At 46.5% G+C, this 23974-nt stretch overlaps 1 protein-coding gene across 2 annotated transcripts in view; it reads right to left on the reverse strand.

Moving 5' to 3' along the window:
- LOC118942834 (carboxypeptidase M-like) overlaps positions 1-23974 on the reverse strand; it is a 76794-nt gene that overhangs the window by 7724 nt on the left and 45096 nt on the right. Inside the window, exons 5-7 of one of the 2 annotated variants that reach the window (XM_036956667.1) lie at positions 8899-9086; positions 3994-4164; positions 3016-3168 (exon numbers count right to left, since the gene is read on the reverse strand). In XM_036956667.1, the coding sequence (XP_036812562.1) occupies positions 3016-3168; positions 3994-4164; positions 8899-9086 (512 nt within the window). The remainder of the gene's footprint in view (positions 1-3015; positions 3169-3993; positions 4165-8898; positions 9087-23974) is intronic. The other variant, XM_036956668.1, reaches the window with a different exon arrangement.

Raw genomic sequence — 23974 nt, forward strand, 5'->3', positions numbered from 1 at the left:
CACCCTATTCTGTGTTTACCTCGACACAACACAGGAGAACAGTCACCCTATTCTGTGTTTACCTCGACACAACACAGGAGAACAGTCACCCTATTCTGTGTTTACCTCGACACAACACAGGAGAACAGTCACCCTATTCTGTGTTTACCTCGACACAACACAGGAGAACAGTCACCCTATTCTGTGTTTACCTCGACACAACACAGGAGAACAGTCACCCTATTCTGTGTTTACCTCGACACAACACAGGAGAACAGTCAGATTAGTCTGTGTTTACCTCGACACAACACAGGAGAACAGTCAGACTATTCTGTGTTTACCTCGACACAACACAGGAGAACAGTCACCCTATTCTGTGTTTACCTCGACACAACACAGGAGAACAGTCACCCTAGTCTGTGTTTACCTCGACACAACACAGGAGAACAGTCACCCTATTCTGTGTTTACCTCGACACAACACAGGAGAACAGTCACCCTATTCTGTGTTTACCTCGACACAACACAGGAGAACAGTCAGACTATTCTGTGTTTACCTCGACACAACACAGGAGAACAGTCAGACTATTCTAGAAAAGCTTTTGACTGGACTACAGGGGGAGCTTCTGTTGGTTAATTAATATGATCTTTTAGCCAGGGTCACATTACAGTGGTGATTGTTGTGATGTCAGTTGAAGCACCAAGCATCACACAGACTCTCCCCGTGCATCCTAAATGGCACCCTATTCCCTATATAGTGCACTACTTTACACCGTGATGACTGACCTGGACCAGGAGTCATCCCAGGGTAGAAGACCATGATGACTGACCTGGACCAGGAGTCATCCCAGGGTAGACCGTGATGACTGACCTGGACCAGTAGTCATCCCAGGGTAGACCGTGATGACTGACCCGGACCAGGAGTCGTCCCAGGGTAGAAGACCGTGATGACTGACCTGGACCAGGAGTCATCCCAGGGTAGACCGTGATGACTGACCCGGACAAGGAGTCATCCCAGGGTAGACCGTGACAACTGACCTGGACCAGGAGTCATCCCAGGGTAGACCGTGATGACTGACCTGGACCAGGAGTCATCCCAGGGTAGACCGTGATGACTGACCGGACCAGGAGTCGTCCCAGGGTAGACAGTGATGACTGACCTGGACCAGGAGTCATCCCAGGGTAGACCGTGATGACTGACCTGGACCAGGAGTCATCCCAGGGTAGACCGTGATGACTGACCTGGACCAGGAGTCATCCCAGGGTAGACCGTGATGACTGACCCGGACCAGGAGTCATCCCAGGGTAGACCGTGATGACTGACCCGCACCAGGAGTTATCCAAGGGTAGACCGTGATGACTGACCTGGGCCAGGAGTCATCTAAGGGTAGACCGTGATGACTGACCCGGACCAGGAGTCATCTCAGGGTAGACCGTGATGACTGACCCGGACCAGGAGTCATCCCAAGGTAGACCGTGATGACTGACCCGGACCAGGAGTCATCCCAGGGTAGACCATGATGACTGACCTGGACCAGGAGTCATCCCAGGGTAGACCATTGTTGTGAGATCTGATCTGTAGATCTATTTTAGTGCCTGGGGGCTTTTCAGCATGTGACATAACATTGGGATTTTTTTTTTACAGAATTATTTTAAGCTTACATTCAATATCCACATATCTTGAATGAATCGTTTAACCTTACCGATTCTTACCTAAATGAATCTTACTACCTAAACGATTCTTACCTAAATGAATCATTCTACCATTGAAATGATCAAGCCACCACTTGGTAGTGAAACACTGTACAGAAGTATTGATTGATTTGATTGTATTTACGATAGACAGCGTGGTACTAACCCAGGACAGACAGCGTGGTACTAACCCACGATAGACAGCGTGGTACTGACCCACGATAGACAGCGTGGTACTAACCCGCGACAGACAGCTTGGTACTAACCCACGACAGAGACAGCGTGGTACTAACCCAGGACAGACAGCGTGGTACTAACCCACGATAGACAGCGTGGTACTGACCCACGATAGACAACGTGGTACTAACCCGCGACAGACAACGTGGTACTAACCCGCGACAGACAGCTTGGTACTAACCCACGACAGAGACAGCGTGGTACTAACCCACGACAGACAACGTGGTACTATCCCGCGACAGACAGCGTGGTACTAACCCACGATAGACAGAGTGGTACTAACCCACGATAGACAGCGTGGTACTAACCCACGATAGACAGCGTGGTACTAACCCACGATAGACAGCGTGGTACTAACCCACGACAGACAGCGTGGTACTAACCCACGATAGACAGCGTGGTACTAACCCACGATAGACAGCGTGGTACTAACCCACGATAGACAGCGTGGTACTAACCCACGATAGACAGCGTGGTACTAACCCACGATAGACAGCGTTGGACTAACCCACGATAGACAGCGTGGTACTAACCCACGATAGACAGCGTGGTACTAACCCACGATAGACAGCGTGGTACTAACCCACGACAGACAGCGTGGTACTAACCCACGATAGACAGAGTGGTACTAACCCACGATAGACAGCGTGGTACTAACCCACGATAGACAGCGTGGTACTAACCCACGATAGACAGAGTGGTACTAACCCACGATAGACAGAGTGGTACTAACCCACGATAGACAGCGTGGTACTAACCCACGATAGACAGCGTGGTACTAACCCACGATAGACAGCGTGGTACTAACCCACGATAGACAGCGTGGTACTAACCCACGATAGACAGCGTGGTACTAACCCACGATAGACAGCGTGGTACTAAACTGCGATAGACAGCGTGGTACTAACCCACGATAGACAGCGTGGTACTAAACTGCGATAGACAGCGTGGTACTAAACTGCGATAGACAGCGTGGTACTAACCCACGATAGACAGCGTGGTACTAAACTGCGATAGACAGCGTGGTACTAAACTGCGACAGACAGCGTGGTACTAACCCACGATAGACAGCGTGGTACTAACCCACGATAGACAGCGTGGTACTGACCCAGATGGACCTGTTGCATGTATGCCAGCAGCGCGGCCCGGTTGGCGTCCCAGAGCCCAGGCAGATCACTCTCTGGAGGGTATTTACAACAGGACAGCTCCAAGGTGATCTCTAGACACTGGCCCCACACGTAGTTATAGTCCTGCATCCCTCCTAGGAAATAGGAAACAGATAGAAAAACATGAAACTGAGCCAGACTAGAGCCATAATGGTGCTCGTCACTGCACCAGTCACTGTAGTCTATTAGACCAGTATCCTAGGAAACGGATAGAAAAACATGAAACTGAGCCAGACTAGAGCCATAATGGTGCTCGTCACTGCACCAGTCACTGTAGTCTATTAGACCAGTATCCTAGGAAACGGACAGAAAAACATGAAACTGAGCCAGACTAGAGCCATAATGGTGCTCGTCACTGCACCTGTCACTGTAGTCTATTAGATCAGTATCCTAGGAAACGGACAGAAAAACATGAAACTGAGCCAGACAAGAGCCATAATGGTGCTCGTCACTGCACCAGTCACTGTAGTCTATTAGACCAGTTTCTATAGGGTGGGACAGGGACATAATGACTGAATGGACATGTGCAGTTCTATATGTATACTACACTGAGATGATGCGGAACACACCGGAACATTTACATAAATCTCCCATTGACATCAATGATCGGATGTCTTATCAACTCTGCTAAATCTTAACCCAATATCTCCAGGGTTGATGACAACACGGACAAGTTGACCCAGCGAAAGGTCATGTATGTACAGTTGTGGTCAAAAGTTTTGAGAATGACACAAATATGAATTTTCACAACACGACTGTACGCGTGACCTCTAGTATTAGTACTGTAGCGAATTTATCCCGTTGTGGTTTGAACTCTGAACCTGGCGGGGGGAGGGGGGGGGTAGTGGGGCTTGCGACTATCAACCCAACACCCTTAACTATTACCCCAGATCTGTAAACTGATAGATTTACTGACTGACCTGGTAGAGGGTACCAGTAGTAGCCGTTGGTGATGCCCTCCTTAAAGTCCTTGGAGTCGTAACAGTGGTCTCCCTTGTGCATCTGGCTGTGGGTGTAGGAGTAGGTCTTAGCCAGCTGGATCAACACGTCGTTGTCGGGGGCAACACTGGATCCACTCTGCAGCTCACTACCTGTGTGACAACACAACACAACACGTCAACCTGTTCCCTATATAGTACACTACTATAGACCAGAGCCCTATTCCCTATATAGTACACTACTATAGACCAGAGCCCTATTCCCTATATAGTGAACTACTATAGACCAGAGCCCTATTCCCTATATAGTGCACTACTATAGACCAGAGCCCTATTCCCTATTAAGTGCACTACTTTAGACCAGAGCCCTATTCCCTATATAGTACACTACTTTAGACCAGAGCCCTATTCCCTATATAGTACACTACTTTAGACCAGAGCCCTATTCCCTATATAGTGAACTACTATAGACCAGAGCCCTATTCCCTATATAGTGCACTACTATAGACCAGAGCCCTATTCCCTATATAGTGCACTACTTTAGACCAGAGCCCTATTCCCTATATAGTACACTACTTTAGACCAGAGCCCTATTCCCTATATAGTACACAACTAGACCAGAGCCCTATTCCCTATATAGTTCACTACTATAGACCAGGAACCTATTCCCTATATAGTACACTACTTTAGACCAGAGCCCTATTCCCTATATAGTACACTACTTTAGACCAGAGCCCTATTCCCTATATAGTACACTACTTTAGACCAGAGCCCTATTCCCTATATATTGCACTACTTTAGACCAGAGCCCTATTCCCTATATAGTACACTACTATAGACCAGAGCCCTATTCCCTATATAGTGAACTACTATAGACCAGAGCCCTATTCCCTATATAGTGCACTACTTTAGACCAGAGCCCTATTCCCTATATAGTACACTACTTTAGACCAGAGCCCTATTCCCTATATAGTGCACTACTTTAGACCAGAGCCCTATTCCCTATATAGTACACTACTTTAGACCAGAGCCCTATTCCCTATATAGTACACTACTTTAGGCCAGAGCCCTATTCCCTATATAGTACACTACTTTAGACCAGAGCCGTATTCCCTATATAGTGCACTACTTTAGACCAGAGCCCTATTCCCTATATAGTACACTACTTTAGACCAGAGCCCTAGTCCCTATATAGTACACTACTTTAGACCAGAGCCCTATTCCCTATATAGTACACTACTTTAGACCAGAGCCGTATTCCCTATATAGTACACTACTGTAGACCAGAGCCCTATTCCCTATATAGTGAACTACTATAGACCAGAGCCCTATTCCCTATATAGTGCACTACTATAGACCAGAGCCCTATTCCCTATTAAGTGCACTACTTTAGACCAGAGCCCTATTCCCTATATAGTACACTACTTTAGACCAGAGCCCTATTCCCTATATAGTACACAACTAGACCAGAGCCCTATTCCCTATATAGTTCACTACTATAGACCAGGAACCTATTCCCTATATAGTACACTACTTTAGACCAGAGCCCTATTCCCTATATAGTACACTACTTTAGACCAGAGCCCTATTCTATAGTACACTACTTTAGACCAGAGCCCTATTCCCTATATAGTTCACAACTATAGACCAGAGCCCTATTCCCTATATAGTACACTACTATAGACCAGAGCCCTATTCCCTATATAGTGAACTACTATAGACCAGAGCCCTATTCCCTATATAGTGCACTACTTTAGACCAGAGCCCTATTCCCTATATAGTACACTACTTTAGACCAGAGCCCTATTCCCTATATAGTGCACTACTTTAGACCAGAGCCCTATTCCCTATATAGTACACTACTTTAGACCAGAGCCCTATTCCCTATATAGTACACTACTTTAGGCCAGAGCCCTATTCCCTATATAGTACACTACTTTAGACCAGAGCCGTATTCCCTATATAGTGCACTACTTTAGACCAGAGCCCTATTCCCTATATAGTACACTACTTTAGACCAGAGCCCTAGTCCCTATATAGTACACTACTTTAGACCAGAGCCCTATTCCCTATATAGTACACTACTTTAGACCAGAGCCGTATTCCCTATATAGTACACTACTGTAGACCAGAGCCCTATTCCCTATATAGTGAACTACTATAGACCAGAGCCCTATTCCCTATATAGTGCACTACTATAGACCAGAGCCCTATTCCCTATTAAGTGCACTACTTTAGACCAGAGCCCTATTCCCTATATAGTACACTACTTTAGACCAGAGCCCTATTCCCTATATAGTACACTACTTTAGACCAAAGCCCTATTCCCTATATAGTACACTACTTTAGACCAGAGCCCTAGTCCCTATATAGTACACTACTTTAGACCAGAGCCCTATTCTATAGTACACTACTTTAGACCAGAGCCCTATTCCCTATATAGTTCACAACTATAGACCAGAGCCCTATTCCCTATATAGTACACTACTATAGACCAGAGCCCTATTCCCTATATAGTGAACTACTATAGACCAGAGCCTTATTCCCTATATAGTGCACTACTATAGACCAGAGCCCTATTCCCTATATAGTGCACTACTTTAGACCAGAGCCCTATTCCCTATATAGTACACTACTTTAGACCAGAGCCCTATTCCCTATATAGTACACAACTAGACCAGAGCCCTATTCCCTATATAGTTCACTACTATAGACCAGGAACCTATTCCCTATATAGTACACTACTTTAGACCAGAGCCCTATTCCCTATATAGTACACTACTTTAGACCAGAGCCCTATTCTATAGTACACTACTTTAGACCAGAGCCCTATTCCCTATATAGTTCACTACTTTAGACCAGAGCCCTATTCCCTATATAGTACACTACTATAGACCAGAGCCCTATTCCCTATATAGTGAAATACTATAGACCAGAGCCCTATTCCCTATATAGTGCACTACTATAGACCAGAGCCCTATTCCCTATATAGTGCACTACTTTAGACCAGAGCCCTATTCCCTATATAGTACACTACTTTAGACCAGAGCCCTATTCCCTATATAGTACACAACTAGACCAGAGCCGTATTCCCGATATAGTGCACTACTATAGACCAGAGCCCTATTCCCTATATAGTACACTACTTTAGACCAGAGCCCTATTCCCTATATAGTACACTACTTTAGACCAGAGCCCTATTCCCTATATAGTACACTACTTTAGACCAGAGCCGTATTCCCTATATAGTACACTACTTTAGACCAGAGCCCTATTCCCTATATAGTACACTACTTTAGGCCAGAGCCCTATTCCCTATATAGTGCACTACTTTAGACCAGAGCCCTATTCCCTATATAGTACACTACTTTAGACCAGAGCCCTATTCCCTATATAGTACACAACTAGACCAGAGCCCTATTCCCTATATAGTTCACTACTATAGACCAGGAACCTATTCCCTATATAGTACACTACTTTAGACCAGAGCCCTATTCCCTATATAGTACACTACTTTAGACCAGAGCCCTATTCTATAGTACACTACTTTAGACCAGAGCCCTATTCCCTATATAGTTCACAACTATAGACCAGAGCCCTATTCCCTATATAGTACACTACTATAGACCAGAGCCCTATTCCCTATATAGTGAACTACTATAGACCAGGAACCTATTCCCTATATAGTGCACTACTATAGACCAGAGCCCTATTCCCTATATAGTACACTACTTTAGACCAGAGCCCTATTCCCTATATAGTGAACTACTATAGACCAGGAACCTATTCCCTATATAGTGCACTACTTTAGACCAGAGTCCTATTCCCTATATAGTGCACTACTTTAGACCAGAGCCCTATTCCCTATATAGTACACTACTTTAGACCTGGGCTATTTGGGACACAATGGAGACATAACCAATATTGATGTGATTGACTGATTGGTTGATCTATTGATCTCTTGACAGGGACACCTGTTGTTTCTTTGTAGTCATTTTAGTAGTCTCTATATTAGACACCTGTTGTTTCTTTGTAGTCATTTTAGTAGTCTCTATATTAGACACCTGTTGATTCTCTACTCTGTAGTCATTCTAGTAGTCTCTATATTAGACACCCGTTGTTACTCTGTAGTCATTCTAGTAGTCTCTATATTAGACAACTGTTGTTACTCTACTCTGTAGTCATTCTAGTAGTCTCTATATTAGACACCTGTTGTTACTCTACTCTGTAGTCATTCTAGTAGTCTCTATATTAGACAACTGTTGTTACTCTACTCTGTAGTCATTCTAGTAGTCTCTATATTAGACAACTGTTGTTACTCTGTAGTCAGTCTAGCAGTCTCTATATTAGACAACTGTTGTTACTCTGTAGTCATTCTAGTAGTCTCTATATTAGACAACTGTTGTTACTCTACTCTGTAGTCATTCTAGTAGTCTCTATATTAGACAACTGTTGTTACTCTGTAGTCATTCTAGTAGTCTCTATATTAGACACCTGTTGTTACTCTGTAGTCATTCTAGTAGTCTCTATATTAGACACCTGTTGTTACTCTGTAGTCATTCTAGTAGTCTCTATATTAGACACCTGTTGTTACTCTGTAGTCATTCTAGTAGTCTCTATATTAGACACCTGTTGATTCTCTACTCTGTAGTCATTCTAGTAGTCTCTATATTGGGATATATATATATATATTGGGGCGGCAGGGTAGCCTAGTGGTTAGAGCGTTGGACTAGTAACCGAAAGGTTGCAAGTTCATATCCCCAAGCTGACAAGGTACAAATCTGTCGTTCTCATTGAAAATAAGAATTTGTTCTTAACTGACTTTCCTAGTAAAAATAAAATAAATAAATTGGGATCACTCAGTCTCTCTCTCTCTCTCTCAAGTACCTCCATTGCTGTTGTCGTAGGGGTAGCTGGCCACCACAGCCCCACCGTGCAGGTTGGCCGACAGGACGAAGCTCTCAGTCTTCAGCCAGTCCATAATGGCTCTCACCTCCATCTCTCTCATTCCACTCTCCTTCTTAGAGAAGGCATCTGGGAAGTTCCTGTTCAGATCGATGCCGTTCTTATTGAACCTGTCAGGGAACCATATGACAAAATACAGAATATTAAGTTCACTAGGTACCGACCAAATAAAATACAATTTTATTTGTCACATGCGCCGAATACAACAGGTGTAGGTAGACCTTAGTGAAATGCTGAATACAACAGGTGTAGGGAAACCTTAGTGAAATGCTGAATACAACAGGTGTAGTAGACCTTACAGTGAAATGCTGAATACAACAGGTGTAGGTAGACCTCACAGTGAAATGCTGAATACAACAGGTGTAGGTAGACCTTAGTGAAATGCTGAATACAACAGGTGTAGGGAAACCTTAGTGAAATGCTGAATACAACAGGTGTAGTAGACCTCACAGTGAAATGCTGAATACAACAGGTGTAGGTAGACCTCACAGTGAAATGCTGAATACAACAGGTGTAGTAGACCTCACAGTGAAATGCTGAATACAACAGGTGTAGTAGACCTCACAGTGAAATGCTGAATACAACATGTGTAGGTAGACCTTAGTGAAATGCTGAATACAACAGGTGTAGGTAGACCTCACAGTGAAATGCTGAATACAACAGGTGTAGTAGACCTTACAGTGAAATGCTGAATACAACAGGTGTAGGTAGACCTCACAGTGAAATGCTGAATACAACAGGTGTAGGTAGACCTTACAGTGAAATGCTGAATACAACAGGTGTAGGTAGACCTCACAGTGAAATGCTGAATACAACAGGTGTAGGTAGACCTTAGTGAAATGCTGAATACAACAGGTGTAGTAGACCTCACAGTGAAAGGCTGAATACAACAGGTGTAGTAGACCTCACAGTGAAATGCTGAATACAACAGGTGTAGTAGACCTTACAGTGAAATGCTGAATACAACAGGTGTAGTAGACCTTACAGTGAAATGCTGAATACAACAGGTGTAGTAGACCTTACAGTGAAATGCTGAATACAACAGGTGTAGTAGACCTTACAGTGAAATGCTGAATACAACAGGTGTAGTAGACCTCACAGTGAAATGCTTCCTTACAAGCCCTTAACCAAAGAAAATACCAACAACAAAAAATAAGAGACAAGAATAACAAATAATTAAATAGCAGCAGTAAATGACAATAGTGGGGCGAAATACAGGGGGTATACGGTACAGAGTCAATGTGGAGGCTATATACAGGGTATTACGGTACAGAGTCAATGTGGAGGCTAAATACAGGGTATTACGGTACAGAGTCAATGCGGAGGTTATATACAGGGGGTACCGATACAGAGTCAATGTGGAGGCTATATACAGGGGGTACCGGTAAAGAGTCAATGTGGAGGTTATATACAGGGGGTACCGGTACAGAGTCAATGTGGAGGCTATATACAGGGTATTACGGTACAGAGTCAATGTGGAGGCTATATACAGGGGGTACCGATACAGAGTCAATGTGGAGGTTATATACAGGGTATTACGGTACAGAGTCAATGTGGAGGTTATATACAGGGGGTACCGGTACAGAGTCAATGTGGAGGCTATATACAGGGTATTACGGTACAGAGTCAATGTGGAGGTTATATACAGGGGGTACCGATACAGAGTCAATGTGGAGGCTATATACAGGGTATTACGGTACAGAGTCAATGTGGAGGTTATATACAGGGGGTACCGGTACAGAGTCAATGTGGAGGCTATATACAGGGGGTACCGATACAGAGTCAATGTGGAGGCTATATACAGGGTATTACGGTACAGAGTCTATGTGGAGGTTATATACAGGGGGTACCGGTACAGAGTCAATGTGGAGGCTATATGCAGGAGGTACCGGTACAGAGTCAATGTGGAGGCTATATACAGGAGGTACCGGTACAGAGTCAGTGTGCGGGGGCACTGGTATTGAGGTAATATGTACATGTAGGTAGAGTTATTAAAGTAACTATGCATAGATAATAACAGAGAGTAGCAGCAGTTTAAAATGGGGGGGAGGGGGCAATGCAAATAGGCTGGGTAGTCATTTGATTAGCTGTTCAGTAGTCTTATGGCTTGGGGGTAGAAGCTATTAAGGGGCCTCTTGGACCTAGACTTGGCGCTCAGGTACCACTTGCTGTAGCAGAGAGAACAGTCTATGACTAGGGTGGCTGGAGTCTGACAATTTGTAGGGCCTTCCTCTGCCATCGCCTGGTATAGAGGTCCTGGATGGCAGGAAGCTTGGCCCCGGTGATGTACTGGACCGTATGCACTACCCTCTGTAGTGCCTTGCGGTCGGAGGCCGAGCTGTTGCCATACCAGGCAGTGATGGTGCAGCTGTAGAACCTTTTGAGGATCTGAGGACTCATGCCAAATCTTTTTAGTCTCCTGAGGGGGAGTAGATTTTGTCGTGCCCTCTTCACGACTGTCTTGGTGTGCTTGGACCATGTTAGTTTGTTGGTGATGTGGACGCCAAGGAACTTGAAACTCTCAACCTCCTCCACTGCACCTCGTCGATGAGAATGGAGGCGTGCTCTGTCCTCCTTTTCCTGTAGTCCACAATCATCTCCTTTGTCTTGATCACGTTGAGGGAGAGGTTGTTGTCCAGGCACCACACGGCCAGGTCTCTGACCTCCTCCCTATAGGCTGTCTCATAGCTGTTGGTGATCCGGCCTACCACTGTTGTGTCATCAGCAAACTTAATGATGGTGTTGGAGTCGTGCCTGGCCGTGCAGTCATGAGTGAACAGGGAGTACAGAAGGGGACTGAGCACGCACCCCTGAGGGGCTCCAGTGTTGAGGACCAGCGTGGCGGATGTGTCTGTTACCTACCCTTACCACCTGGGGGTGGCCCGTCAGGAAGTCCAGGATCCAGTTGCAGAGGGAGGTGTTTAGTCACAGGGTCCTTATCTTAGTGATGAGCTTTGAGGGCACTATGGTGTTGAACGCTGAGCTGTAGTCAATGAATAGCATTCTCACATAGGTGTTCCTTTTGTCCAGGTGGGAAAGGGCAGTGTGAAGTGCAATAGAGATTGCATCATCTGTGGATCTGTTGGTGCGGTATGCAAATTGGAGTGGGTCTAGGGTTTCTGGGATAATGGTGATGTGAGCCATGACCAGCCTTTCAAAGCATTTCATGGCTACAGACGTGAGTGCTACGGGTCGGTAGTCATTAAGGCAGGTTACCTTAGTGTTCTTGGGCACAGGGACTATGGTGGTCTGCTTGAAACCAGTTGGTATTACAGACTCAGACAGGGAGAGGTTAAAATTGTCAGTGAAGACACTTGCCAGTTGGTCAGCGCATGCTCGGAGTACACGTCCTGGTAATCCATCTGGCCCAGCGGTCTTGTGAATGTTGACCTGTTGAAAAGGTCTTTACTCACATCGGCTGCGGAGAGCATGATCACAGAGTCATCCGGAACAGCTGATGCTCTCATGCATGTTACTTGCCTCAAAGCGAGCATAGAAGTTATTTAGCTTGTCTGGTAGGATCGTGTCACCGGGTAGCTCTCAGCTGTGCTTCCCTTTGTAGTCTGTAATAGTTTGCAGGCCCTGCCACATCCGATGAGTATCAGAGCCGGTGTAGTACGATTCAATCTTAGTCCTGTATTGATGCTTTGCCTGTTTGATGGTTCGTCACAGGGCATAGCGGGATTTCCTATAAGCTTCTGGGTTAGAGTCCCGCTCCTTGAAAGCGGCAGCTCTGAGCCTTTAGCTCAGTGGAATGTTGCCTGTAAATCCATGGTTTCTGGTTGGGGTATGTACGTACAGTCACTGTGGGAACGACGTCCTCGATGACCTTTTTGATGAAGCCAGTAACTGATGTGGTGTATTCCTCAATGCCATCGGAAGAATCCAGTCTGTGATAGAAAAACAGTCCTGTAGTTTAGCATCTGCTTCATCTGAACACTTTTTTTTATAGACAGAGTCACTGGTGCTTCCTGCTTTCATTTTTGCTTGTAAGCAGGATATAATTATGGTCAGATTTACCAAATGGAGGGAGAGGGAGAGCTTTGTACGCGTCTCTGTGTGTGGAGTGAAGGTGGTCAAGAATTGTTTTTCCTTCTGTTTGCACATTTAACATTCTGATTAGGTAAAACTGATTTAAGTTTCCCTGCATTAAAGTCCCCGGCCACTAGGAGCGCCACCTCTGGATGAACATTTTCCTGTTTGCTCATGGCGGAGTACAGCTCATTGAGTGCGGTTTTAGTGCCTGCATCGGTCTGTGGTGGTATGTAGACAGCTACGAAATATACAGATGAAAACTCTCTAGGTAGATAGTGTGGTCTACAGCTTATCATGAGATACTCTACCTCAGGCGAGCAAAACCTCGAGACGTCCTTAGATATCGTGCACCAGCTGTTGTTTACGTAAATGCATAGGCCCCGGCCGCGTTTCTTAAAAGAGGCTGCTGTCCTGTCCTGACGATAGAGTGTATAACCCGCCAGCTGTATGTTAATGCCTTCGTTCAGACATGGATCTCGTTAAGGGTTATATCGTTTCAGAGTTGGAATGTTTTAGTTCAAGTTCAGGTTTATCCCCCCCCCCCCCCCCCCCCACACATAGTTATCAGTATGAGATCCATGGGGCATGGTTTATCCCCCCCCCCCCCCCCCCGCCACAGAGTCATCAGTATGAGATCCATGGGACATGGTTTATCCCCCCCACAGAGTCATCAGTATAAGATCCACGGGGCATGGTTTATTCCCCCCCACAGAGCCAACACACCTCTCTCTCTCTCTCGCCCTCTCTTTGCTCTGCGAAGACTTTCAGAGCACTGATATCCCATTCAGTGTGATCAGACCATTCCTTATTTAAAAACAGTCATTGGTCCATTCATAAGATTCAGGCAGAGAGCTCGAATTGAAATTCTGTGGTCGCTGTTTACCCAGTGGCATCCTGCCGCATTGAAAGATGACGAGCGAGGATACGAAACAGTCACTCACCGTACAGACTAAGGTGGCCCTATACCAAACAGGTCAATCACCGTATAGACTAAGGTGACCCTATACCAAACAGTCACTCACCGTACCGACTAAGGTGGCCCTATACCAAACAGTCACTCACCGTACAGACTAAGGTGGATCTATACCAAACAGGTCACTCACCGTACAGACTAAGGTGGCCCTATACCAAACAGTCACTCACCGTACAGACTAAGGTGGACCTATACCAAACAGTCACTCACCGTATCGACTAAGGTGGACCTATACCAAACAATCACTCATTGTATAGACTAAGGTGGACCTATACCAAACAGGTCACTCACCGTACAGACTAAGGTGGCCCAATACCAAACAGTCACTCACCGTAAAGACTAAGGTGGACCTATACCAAACCACTGTCATGCTACTGTTCTCTCTCTCTCTCTCTGCTCTGTGATGACATTCACAGTGACTTAAGACCTCCAACACCATCCAGTAACATCGTTCGAGCGTCTTCAGGTCTTAGTGAGGAGATACATAAATCAAATGTCGGTCCCATTCATGAGGTTCAGGACCAGTCGCGGCCTTGATTCAAATTCCTACTGTTTATCTCTGCGTCCCAAATAACACACTATTCCCTATATAGTGCACTACTGTTGACCAGTGCATGGCCACTATATAGGAAAATGTGACGCTGTGAGTCGAGAAGCAGGTGAAAACGTTGAATAGAACAACAAACGAGACAGCGTTAAAGGGGAGGTATAGGTATTAACACAGGGACAATACTGACTGAGGAATGAACGTAAGAGAGGGACAGATAAAGGGGAGGTAATTTGGTCCAGGTGTGAATCATGATGATCTACAGGTGTGAATCATGGTGATCTACAGGTGTGAATCATGATGATCTACAGGTGTGAATCATGATGATCTACAGGTGTGAATCATGATGATCTACAGGTGTGAATCATGATGATCCACAGGTGTGCGTAATGATGATCTACAGGTGTGCGTAATGATGATCTACAGGTGTGCGTAATGATGATCTACAGGTGTGAATCATGATGATCTACAGGTGTGAATCATGATGATCTACAGGTGTGATTAATAATGATCTACAGGTGTGAATCATGATGATCTACAGGTATGAATCATAATGATCTACAGGTGTGAATCATGATGATCCACAGGTGTGAATCATGATGATCTACAGGTGTGCGTAATGATGAGTACCATGTGTGCGTAATGATGAGTGCCAGGTGTGCGTAATGATGAGTGCCAGGTGTGCGTAATGATGAGTGCCAGGTGTACGTAATGATGAGTGCCAGGTGTGCGTAATGATGAGTGCCAGGTATACGTAATGATGAGTGCCAGGTGTGAATCATGATGATCTACAGGTGTGAATCATGATGATCTACAGGTGTGAATCATGATGATCTACAGGTGTGAATCATGATGATCTACAGGTGTGAATCTTGATGATCTACAGGTGTGCGTAATGATGATCTACAGGTGTGCGTAATGATGAGTACCATGTGTGCGTAATGATGAGTGCCAGGTGTGCGTAATGATGAGTGCCAGGTGTGCGTAATGATGAGTGCCAGGTGTACGTAATGATGAGTGCCAGGTGTGCGTAATGATGAGTGCCAGGTGTGAATCATGATGATCTACAGGTGTGAATCATGATGATCTACAGGTGTGAATCATGATGATCTACAGGTGTGAATCATGATGATCTACAGGTGTGATTAATAATGATCTACAGGTGTGAATCATGATTATCTACAGGTATGAATCATAATGATCTACAGGTGTGAATCATGATGATCCACAGGTGTGAATCTTGATGATCTACAGGTGTGCGTAATGATGATCTACAGGTGTGCGTAATGATGATCTACAGGTGTGCGTAATGATGATCTACAGGTGTGAATCATGATGATCTACAGGTGTGAATCATGATGATCTACAGGTGTGAATCATGATGATCTACAGGTGTGATTAATAATGATCTACAGGTGTGAATCATGATGATCTACAGGTATGAATCATAATGATCTACAGGTGTGAATCATGATGATCCACAGGTGTGAATCATGATGATCTACAGGTGTGCGTAATGATGAGTACCATGTGTGCGTAATGATGAGTGCCAGGTGTGCGTAATGATGAGTGCCAGGTGTGCGTAATGATGAGTGCCAGGTGTACGTAATGATGAGTGCCAGGTGTGCGTAATGATGAGTGCCAGGTATACGTAATGATGAGTGCCAGGTGTGAATCATGATGATCTACAGGGGTGCGTAATGATGAGTGCCAGGTATACGTAATGATGATCTACAGGTGTGCGTGAATCATGATGATCTACAGGTGTGCGTAATGATGATCTACATGTGTGCGTAATGATGATCTACAGGTGTGCGTAATGATGATCTACAGGTGTGAATATTGATGATCTACAGGTGTGCGTAATGATGATCTACAGGTGTGCGTAATGATGATCTACAGGTGTGCGTAATGATGATCTACAGGTGTGCGTAATGATGATCTACAGGTGTGCGTAATGATGATCTACAGGTGTGCGTAATGATGATCTACAGGTCTGCGTAATGATGATCTACAGGTGTGCGTAATGAAGAATCCAAGGACCAGTGGTTAGTAATCAGGCGACGTCAAACGCCGGAGGGGAGGAGCAGGAGGTGTCGACGTGGCAGGAATAGGGGGCCATTTGTGACACAAGCCAGGGGTAAAAGGAGAAGGAAGGAGGCTCAGAGCGGAGGAGGAGGAGGAAGTGCCAGGATGTTTGCTGAACTCGTCAATGCGTGACCGGGCCGGGATGTGTGGGGCATTAGGTAAACATTATAAGGCTATCTCAACCCCCCCCCTTCCCCTTTACTCCACCTCTCCCCAGAGCACAGAGAGCTCTTTATCCCCACGCTGCCTCTCAAGGAGGGGAACACAGCTCTGCTACAGTCAAGAGAAGAAGAAGACATTGCAGTCTGATTCACTCCCAGGCCGTGTCTCTACATCAGGGAAGAAGAAGACATGATTCACTCCCAGGCCGTGTCTCTACATCAGGGAGCTTCAACTCTTTTTTGACCAGGGACCCCCTTCCAGGAAAATTGGCGACCCGGGGGCCCCTATCATACCTTAACAAAGTTATTATTATTTTATTTTATATTTTATCTGTCTGGCCTGTGTGGCTACCCTGTCTGGTTTAATCGGTATGGCCGGTGTGGCTGACTGCCTGGTTTATCTGTCTGGCCGGTGTGGCTGACTGCCTGGTTTATCTGTCTAGCCTACCTCAGTCAGGCAGGCTGAGGTAGGCTGATAGAAACCCTGTAGCCTAATTCTGAATCAACTCCTGTACTTGTTCACTACCTCTCAAGGAGGTAGTGCACTCATTCCTTATCCTCCAAGTGTACACTTGTTCACTACCTCTCAAGGATGTAAAAAAGCATTGTCTTGGCATTAATATTAAGTCTAGTATATTATTAATTCCTATTTCAACCCAATGCTTTTAAAAACACTTGATGGGGGACGGAACTAGTGCACACATGGGGAGAGGGGAGAGTCAGGATCTGGCCTCTGCAGCGGGTCAGCACAGGCTGCCTGACCTTTCAGCAAATGGCCAGTAGGAAATATCCCAGATTGTGCCTTTAACAGTGCTTAAAAACACAGCACGACCAGGTCACACACACACACAGCACGACCAGGTCACACACACACACAGCACGACCAGGTCTCTCTCACACACACGAGATCAGGTCTGTTTACTCCAGACCACAGAGAAATAAATGATCCCCTGCAGGAATTCCGATGAGCTTTAGATGTTTACAACTCTTTGATGTAGAGAGTTTGTGGTCTGCTAATGCTCGTCATCCACTACACAACAGACATCTTTATATCATCAACGCATCTTCAACAGCATCTTCATTACGGAGGGGGGGGCTCACTACAATGGCTTTTATCTTCCAAGAATCAGAATTTAGTAAAAACATACGTATCTCTGGGTGGTCGAAGGTTTGAAAAACTCAACAGTTAAGAAACCAACAGGATGCCTGGTTAAATCTTTCACTGTGTTTTAATGGTGCCATATCGCTGGCTGCTTGGTTAAATCTGTCACTGTGTTTTAATGGTACCATATCGCTGGCTGGCTGCCTGGTTAAATCTGTCACTGTGTTTTAATGGTACCATATCGCTGGCTGGCTGCCTGGTTAAATCTGTCACTGTGTTTTAATGGTGCCATATCGCTGGCTGGCTGCCTGGTTAAATCTGTCACTGTGTTTTAATGGTACCATATCGCTGGCTGGATGCCTGGTTAAATCTTTCACTGTGTTTTAATGGTGCCATATCGCTGGCTGCTTGGTTAAATCTGTCACTGTGTTTTAATGGTACCATATCGCTGGCTGGCTGCCTGGTTAAATCTGTCACTGTGTTTTAATGGTACCATATCGCTGGCTGGCTGCCTGGTTAAATCTGTCACTGTGTTTTAATGGTGCCATATCGCTGGCTGGCTGCCTGGTTAAATCTGTCACTGTGTTTTAATGGTACCATATCGCTGGCTGGATGCCTGGTTAAATCTTTCACTGTGTTTTAATGGTGCCATATCGCTGGCTGGCTGCCTGGTTAAATCTGTCACTGTGTTTTAATGGTACCATATCGCTGGCTGGATGCCTGGTTAAATCTTTCACTGTGTTTTAATGGTGCCATATCGCTGGCTGGCTGCCTGGTTAAATCTGTCACTGTGTTTTAATGGTACCATATCGCTGGCTGGCTGCCTGGTTAAATCTGTCACTGTGTTTTAATGGTACCATATCGCTGGCTGGATGCCTGGTTAAATCTTTCACTGTGTTTTAATGGTGCCATATCGCTTTGTGCAAACCAACAGGATGCCTGGTTAAATCTGTCACTGTGTGTAACGGTTTTCTTCGTGAGAAGGAGAGTCGGACCAAAATGCAGCGTGTAGATTGCGATCCATGTTTTAATGAACAAACATAAAACACGAATCAATACAAACACTACAAAATAAAGAACGTGATGAACGTAACAAAAACCTAAACAGCCCTATCTGGTGAAAACACATAGACAGGAACAATCACCCACAAACACACAGTGAAACCCAGGCTACCTAAATATGGTTCCCAATCAGAGACAATGACTAACACCTGCCTCTGATTGAGAACCATATCAGGCCAGACATAGAAATAGACAAACAAGACATCCAACATAGAATGCCCACCCAGATCACACCCTGACCAATCAAAACATAGAAAATACAAAGTAAACTATGGTCAGGGCGTGACAGTACCCCCCCCCCCAAGGTGCGGACTCCGGCCGCAAAACCTGAACCTATAGGGGAGGGTCTGGGTGGGCATCTGTCCGCGGTGGCGGCTCTGGCGCTGGACGTGGACCCCACTCCATGACAGTTTTAATCCCCCTCCTAAACGTCCCTAAATAGGTTACCCACCACAATGATAACATGGGACAGAGGGACAGCTCGGGACAGAGGTAACTCGGGACAGATGGGTAGCTCAGCCCTGAGAGGAAGCTCAGCACTGAGAAGAAGCTCAGCACTGAGAGGAAGCTCAGGCAGGTGGTTGGATCCGGCAGATCCTGGCTGGCTGGCGGTTCTGGAAGATCCTGGCTGACTGGCGGATCCAGGAGAATCTGGTCGACTGGCAGATCCGGAAGAGTCTGGTCGACTGGCAGATCTGGAAGAGTCTGGTCGACTGGCAGATCTGGAAGAGTCTGGTCGACTGGCAGATCTGGAAGAGTCTGGTCGACTGGCAGATCTGGAAGAGTCTGGTCGACTGGCAGATCTGGAAGAGTCTGGTCGACTGGCAGATCTGGAAGAGTCTGGTCGACTGGCAGATCTGGAAGAGTCTGGACGACTGGCAGATCTGGAAGAGTCTGGACGACTGGCAGATCTGGAAGAGTCTGGACGACTGGCAGATCTGGAAGAGTCTGGACGACTGGCAGATCTGGAAGAGTCTGGACGACGGGCAGATCTGGAAGAGTCTGGTCGACTGGCAGATCTGGAAGAGTCTGGTCGACTGGCAGATCTGGAAGAGTCTGGACGACTGGCAGATCTGGAAGAGTCTGGACGACTGGCAGATCTGGAAGAGTCTGGACGACTGGCAGATCTGGAAGAGACTGGTCGACACAGACTGGCTGCTCTGGCTGCTCCATGCTGACTGACAGCTCTGGCTGCTCCATGCTGGCAGACTGCTCTGGCTGCTCCATGATGACTGACAGCTCTGGCTGCTCCATGCTGACTGGCTGCTCCATGCTGACTGGCAGCTCTGGCTGCTCCATGCTGACTGGCTGCTCCATGCTGACTGACAGCTCTGGCTGCTCCATGCTGACTGGCGGCCCTGGCTGCTCCATGCTGACTGGCGGCCCTGGCTGCTCCATACTGACTGGCGGCCCTGGCTGCTCCATGCTAACTGGCAGCTCTGGCGGCTCCTTGCAGACTGGCAGCTCTGGCGGCTCCTTGCAGACTGGCAGCTTTGGCGGCATCCTGCAGACTGGCAGCTCTGGCGGCTCCTTGCAGACTGGCAGCTCCATGCAGACTGGCAGCTCTATGCAGACTGGCAGCTCCTTGCAGACTGGCAGCTCCTTGCTAACTGGCAGCTCTATGCTAACTGGCAGCTCTATGCTAACTGGCAGCTCTATGCTAACTGGCAGCTCTATGCTAACTGGCAGCTCTATGCTAACTGGCAGTTCTGAACAGGCGGGAGACTCCGGCAGCGCTGTAGAGAAGGCAGGCTCTAACAGCGCTAAACAGGCGGGAGGCTCTGGCAGCGCTGGACAGGCGAGGCGCACTGTAGGCCTGATGCGTGGTGCTGGCACTGGTGGTACTGGGCCGAGGACACGCACAGGAAGCCTGGTGCGGGGAGCTGCTACCGGAGGGCTGGGGTGTGGAGGTGGTACTGGAAAAACCGGACCGTGCAGGCGCACTGGAGCTCTTGAGCACCGAGCCTGCCCAACCTTACCTGGTTGAATGCTCACGGTCGCCCTGCCAGTGCGGCGAGGTGGAATAGCCCGCACTGGACTATGCAGGCGAACCGGAGAAACCGAGCGCAAGGCTGGTGCCATGTAAACCGGCCCAAGGAGACGCACTGGGGACCAGCTGCGTAGAGCCGGCTTCATGGCATTAGGCTCGACGCTCAATCTAGCCCGGCCGACACGTGGAGCTGGAATATACCGCACCGGGCTATGCACCCGCACTGGAGACACCGTGCGCACCACTGCATAACACGGTGCCTGTCCGGTCTCTCTAGCCCCCCGGTAAGCACAGGGAGTCTGCGCAGGTCTCCTACCTGGCGTAGCCATACTCCCTGTTAGCCCCCCCCCAAGAAATTTTTGGGGGTGCCTCTCGGGCTTCCTTGCCAGCCGTGTTCCCTCATATCGCCGGCTCCTCTCTCCGGCTGCCTCTGCTCTCCTAAGTGCCTCCACCTGTTCCCATGGGAGGCGATCTCTTCCAGCCAGTATCTCCTCCCAAGTGTAACAGCCCTTGCCATCCAAAACGTCCTCCCATGTCCATTCCTCTTTACGCTGCTGTTGCTGCCTGTTGACACGCTGCTTGGTCCGTTGGTGGTGGGTGATTCTGTAACGGTTTTCTTCGTGAGAAGGAGAGTCGGACCAAAATGCAGCGTGTAGATTGCGATCCATGTTTTAATGAACAAACATAAAACACGAATCAATACAAACACTACAAAATAAAGAACGTGATGAACGTAACAAAAACCTAAACAGCCCTATCTGGTGAAAACACATAGACAGGAACAATCACCCACAAACACACAGTGAAACCCAGGCTACCTAAATATGGTTCCCAATCAGAGACAATGACTAACACCTGCCTCTGATTGAGAACCATATCAGGCCAGACATAGAAATAGACAAACAAGACATCCAACATAGAATGCCCACCCAGATCACACCCTGACCAATCAAAACATAGAAAATACAAAGTAAACTATGGTCAGGGCGTGACACTGTGTTTTAATGGTGCCATATCGCTGGCTGCTTGGTTAAATCTGTCACTGTGTTTTAATGGTGCCATATCGCTGGCTGCTTGGTTAAATCTGTCACTGTGTTTTAATGGTACCATATCGCTGGCTGGATGCCTGGTTAAATCTTTCACTGTGTTTTAATGGTGCCATATCGCTGGCTGGATGCCTGGTTAAATATTTCACTGTGTCTTAATGGTACCATATCGTTGGCTGGATGCCTGGTCAATTATTTCACTGTGTTTTAATGGTACCATATCGCTGGCTGCCTGGTTAAATATTTCACTGTGTCTTAATGGTACCATATCGTTGGCTGGATGCCTGGTCAATTATTTCACTGTGTTTTAATGGTACCATATCGCTGGCTGCAAACCAACAGGATGCCTGGTTAAATCTGTCACTGTGTTTTAATGGTACCATACCTGTCATGCCCTGACCTTAGAGAGCCTTATTATTTTCTATGTTTGGTTAGGTCAGGGTGTGACTCGGGTGGGAAATTCTGTGTTTTCCATTTATTTTGTTGGCCGGTTATTGGTTCCAAATCAGGGACAGCTGTCTATCGTTGTCTCTGATTGGGAATGATACTTAGGCAGCCTGTTTTCCACCTGAGTTTGTGGGATCTTGTTTTCTGTTTAGTTTCTGTAGCCTGACAGAACTGTGTGCTTTCGTTTTTTTTGTTTGAGTGTTTTTTTTTTTTTTAATATTAAAATCATGAACACTTTCCACGCCGCTCCTTGGTCTACTCATTATACCACCAACGAGAGCCGTTACAATACCACTCGCCGCAATCGTTTGTTTTCGGAGAACGCAAACAGTTTATGACTCTCGCAATACAGCTGATCCTCATTAGGCAATAAGAAGAAAACCACTTTCCTAATGGAAGACTGGACTGGGCTCTTTCTGCTGTCTCCTTGTTTTACTGAAAACTTGACAGTATATATATCAGGAAAAAAAACCTCTATTGCCATTAAGAAACGTTGCCAGGAATTAGCCTCGATGTTGTACACAAGAAGTTGAGAATCATCCGCATCGACAATCACTACAGTGTGTCTGGATAGGGATACAAACACCGTAGTAGTCTGTTGGAAATACTACCCAGCTGATCCTAAACCAGTCAGGTGGAATATTCCCATTGTCTTATTAGTATGTATAATCATAGCCAATCACATATGATAATAATGATGACATCATAATGTTGTTCTCTTTGTTACCACCGTCTAGTGTCCTATAGATTCTCAGTAACCTGTCCCCTCTATAGGACACTAGAGTCCTGCTCTATACAGTAGGGACCTGTCCCCTCTATAGTACACTAGAGTCCTGCTCTATACTGTAGGGACCTGTCCCCTCTATAGGACACTAGAGTCCTGCTCTATACTGTATACAGTAGGGACCTGTCGCCTCTAGTGATCTAGAGTCCTGCTCTATACTGTAGGGACCTGTCCCCTCTATAGGACACTAGAGTCCTGCTCTATACAGTAGAGACCTGTCCCCTCAATAGTGATCTAGAGTCCTGCTCTATACAGTAGGGACCTGTCCCCTCTATAGTACACTAGAGTCCTACTCTATACAGTAGGGAATAGGACCATGCCTCAGGACTACCTGGCATGATGACTGCTTGCTGTCCCCAGTCCACCTGGCTGTGCTGCTGCTCCAGTTTCAACTGTTCTGCCTGCGGCTATGGAACCCTAACCTGTTCACCGGATAGCCACCGTGCTTCTACACCTGCATTGCTTGCTGTTTGGGGTTTTAGGCTGGGTTTCTGTACAGCACTTTGAGATATCAGCTGATGTAAGAAGGGCTTTATAAATACACTTGATTTGAATAGGCTTCCATTTGGGAGGCACACAGAGATATATTAGAAGACATGAGGATGTTTCCTGTCTAGCTATGTGACATTTATAGTGTTTATAAAATACTATTCCGTCCACTCTCAGGGCAGAGAGAGACAGAGAGAGACAGAGAGACAGAGAGACAGAGAGACAGAGAGACAGAGAGACACAGAGACACAGAGAGACAGAGAGACAGAGAGAC

The sequence above is a fragment of the Oncorhynchus mykiss genome, chromosome 21 (genome assembly GCF_013265735.2).
Source record: "Oncorhynchus mykiss isolate Arlee chromosome 21, USDA_OmykA_1.1, whole genome shotgun sequence".
Classification (NCBI taxonomy): Eukaryota; Metazoa; Chordata; class Actinopteri; order Salmoniformes; family Salmonidae; genus Oncorhynchus; species Oncorhynchus mykiss.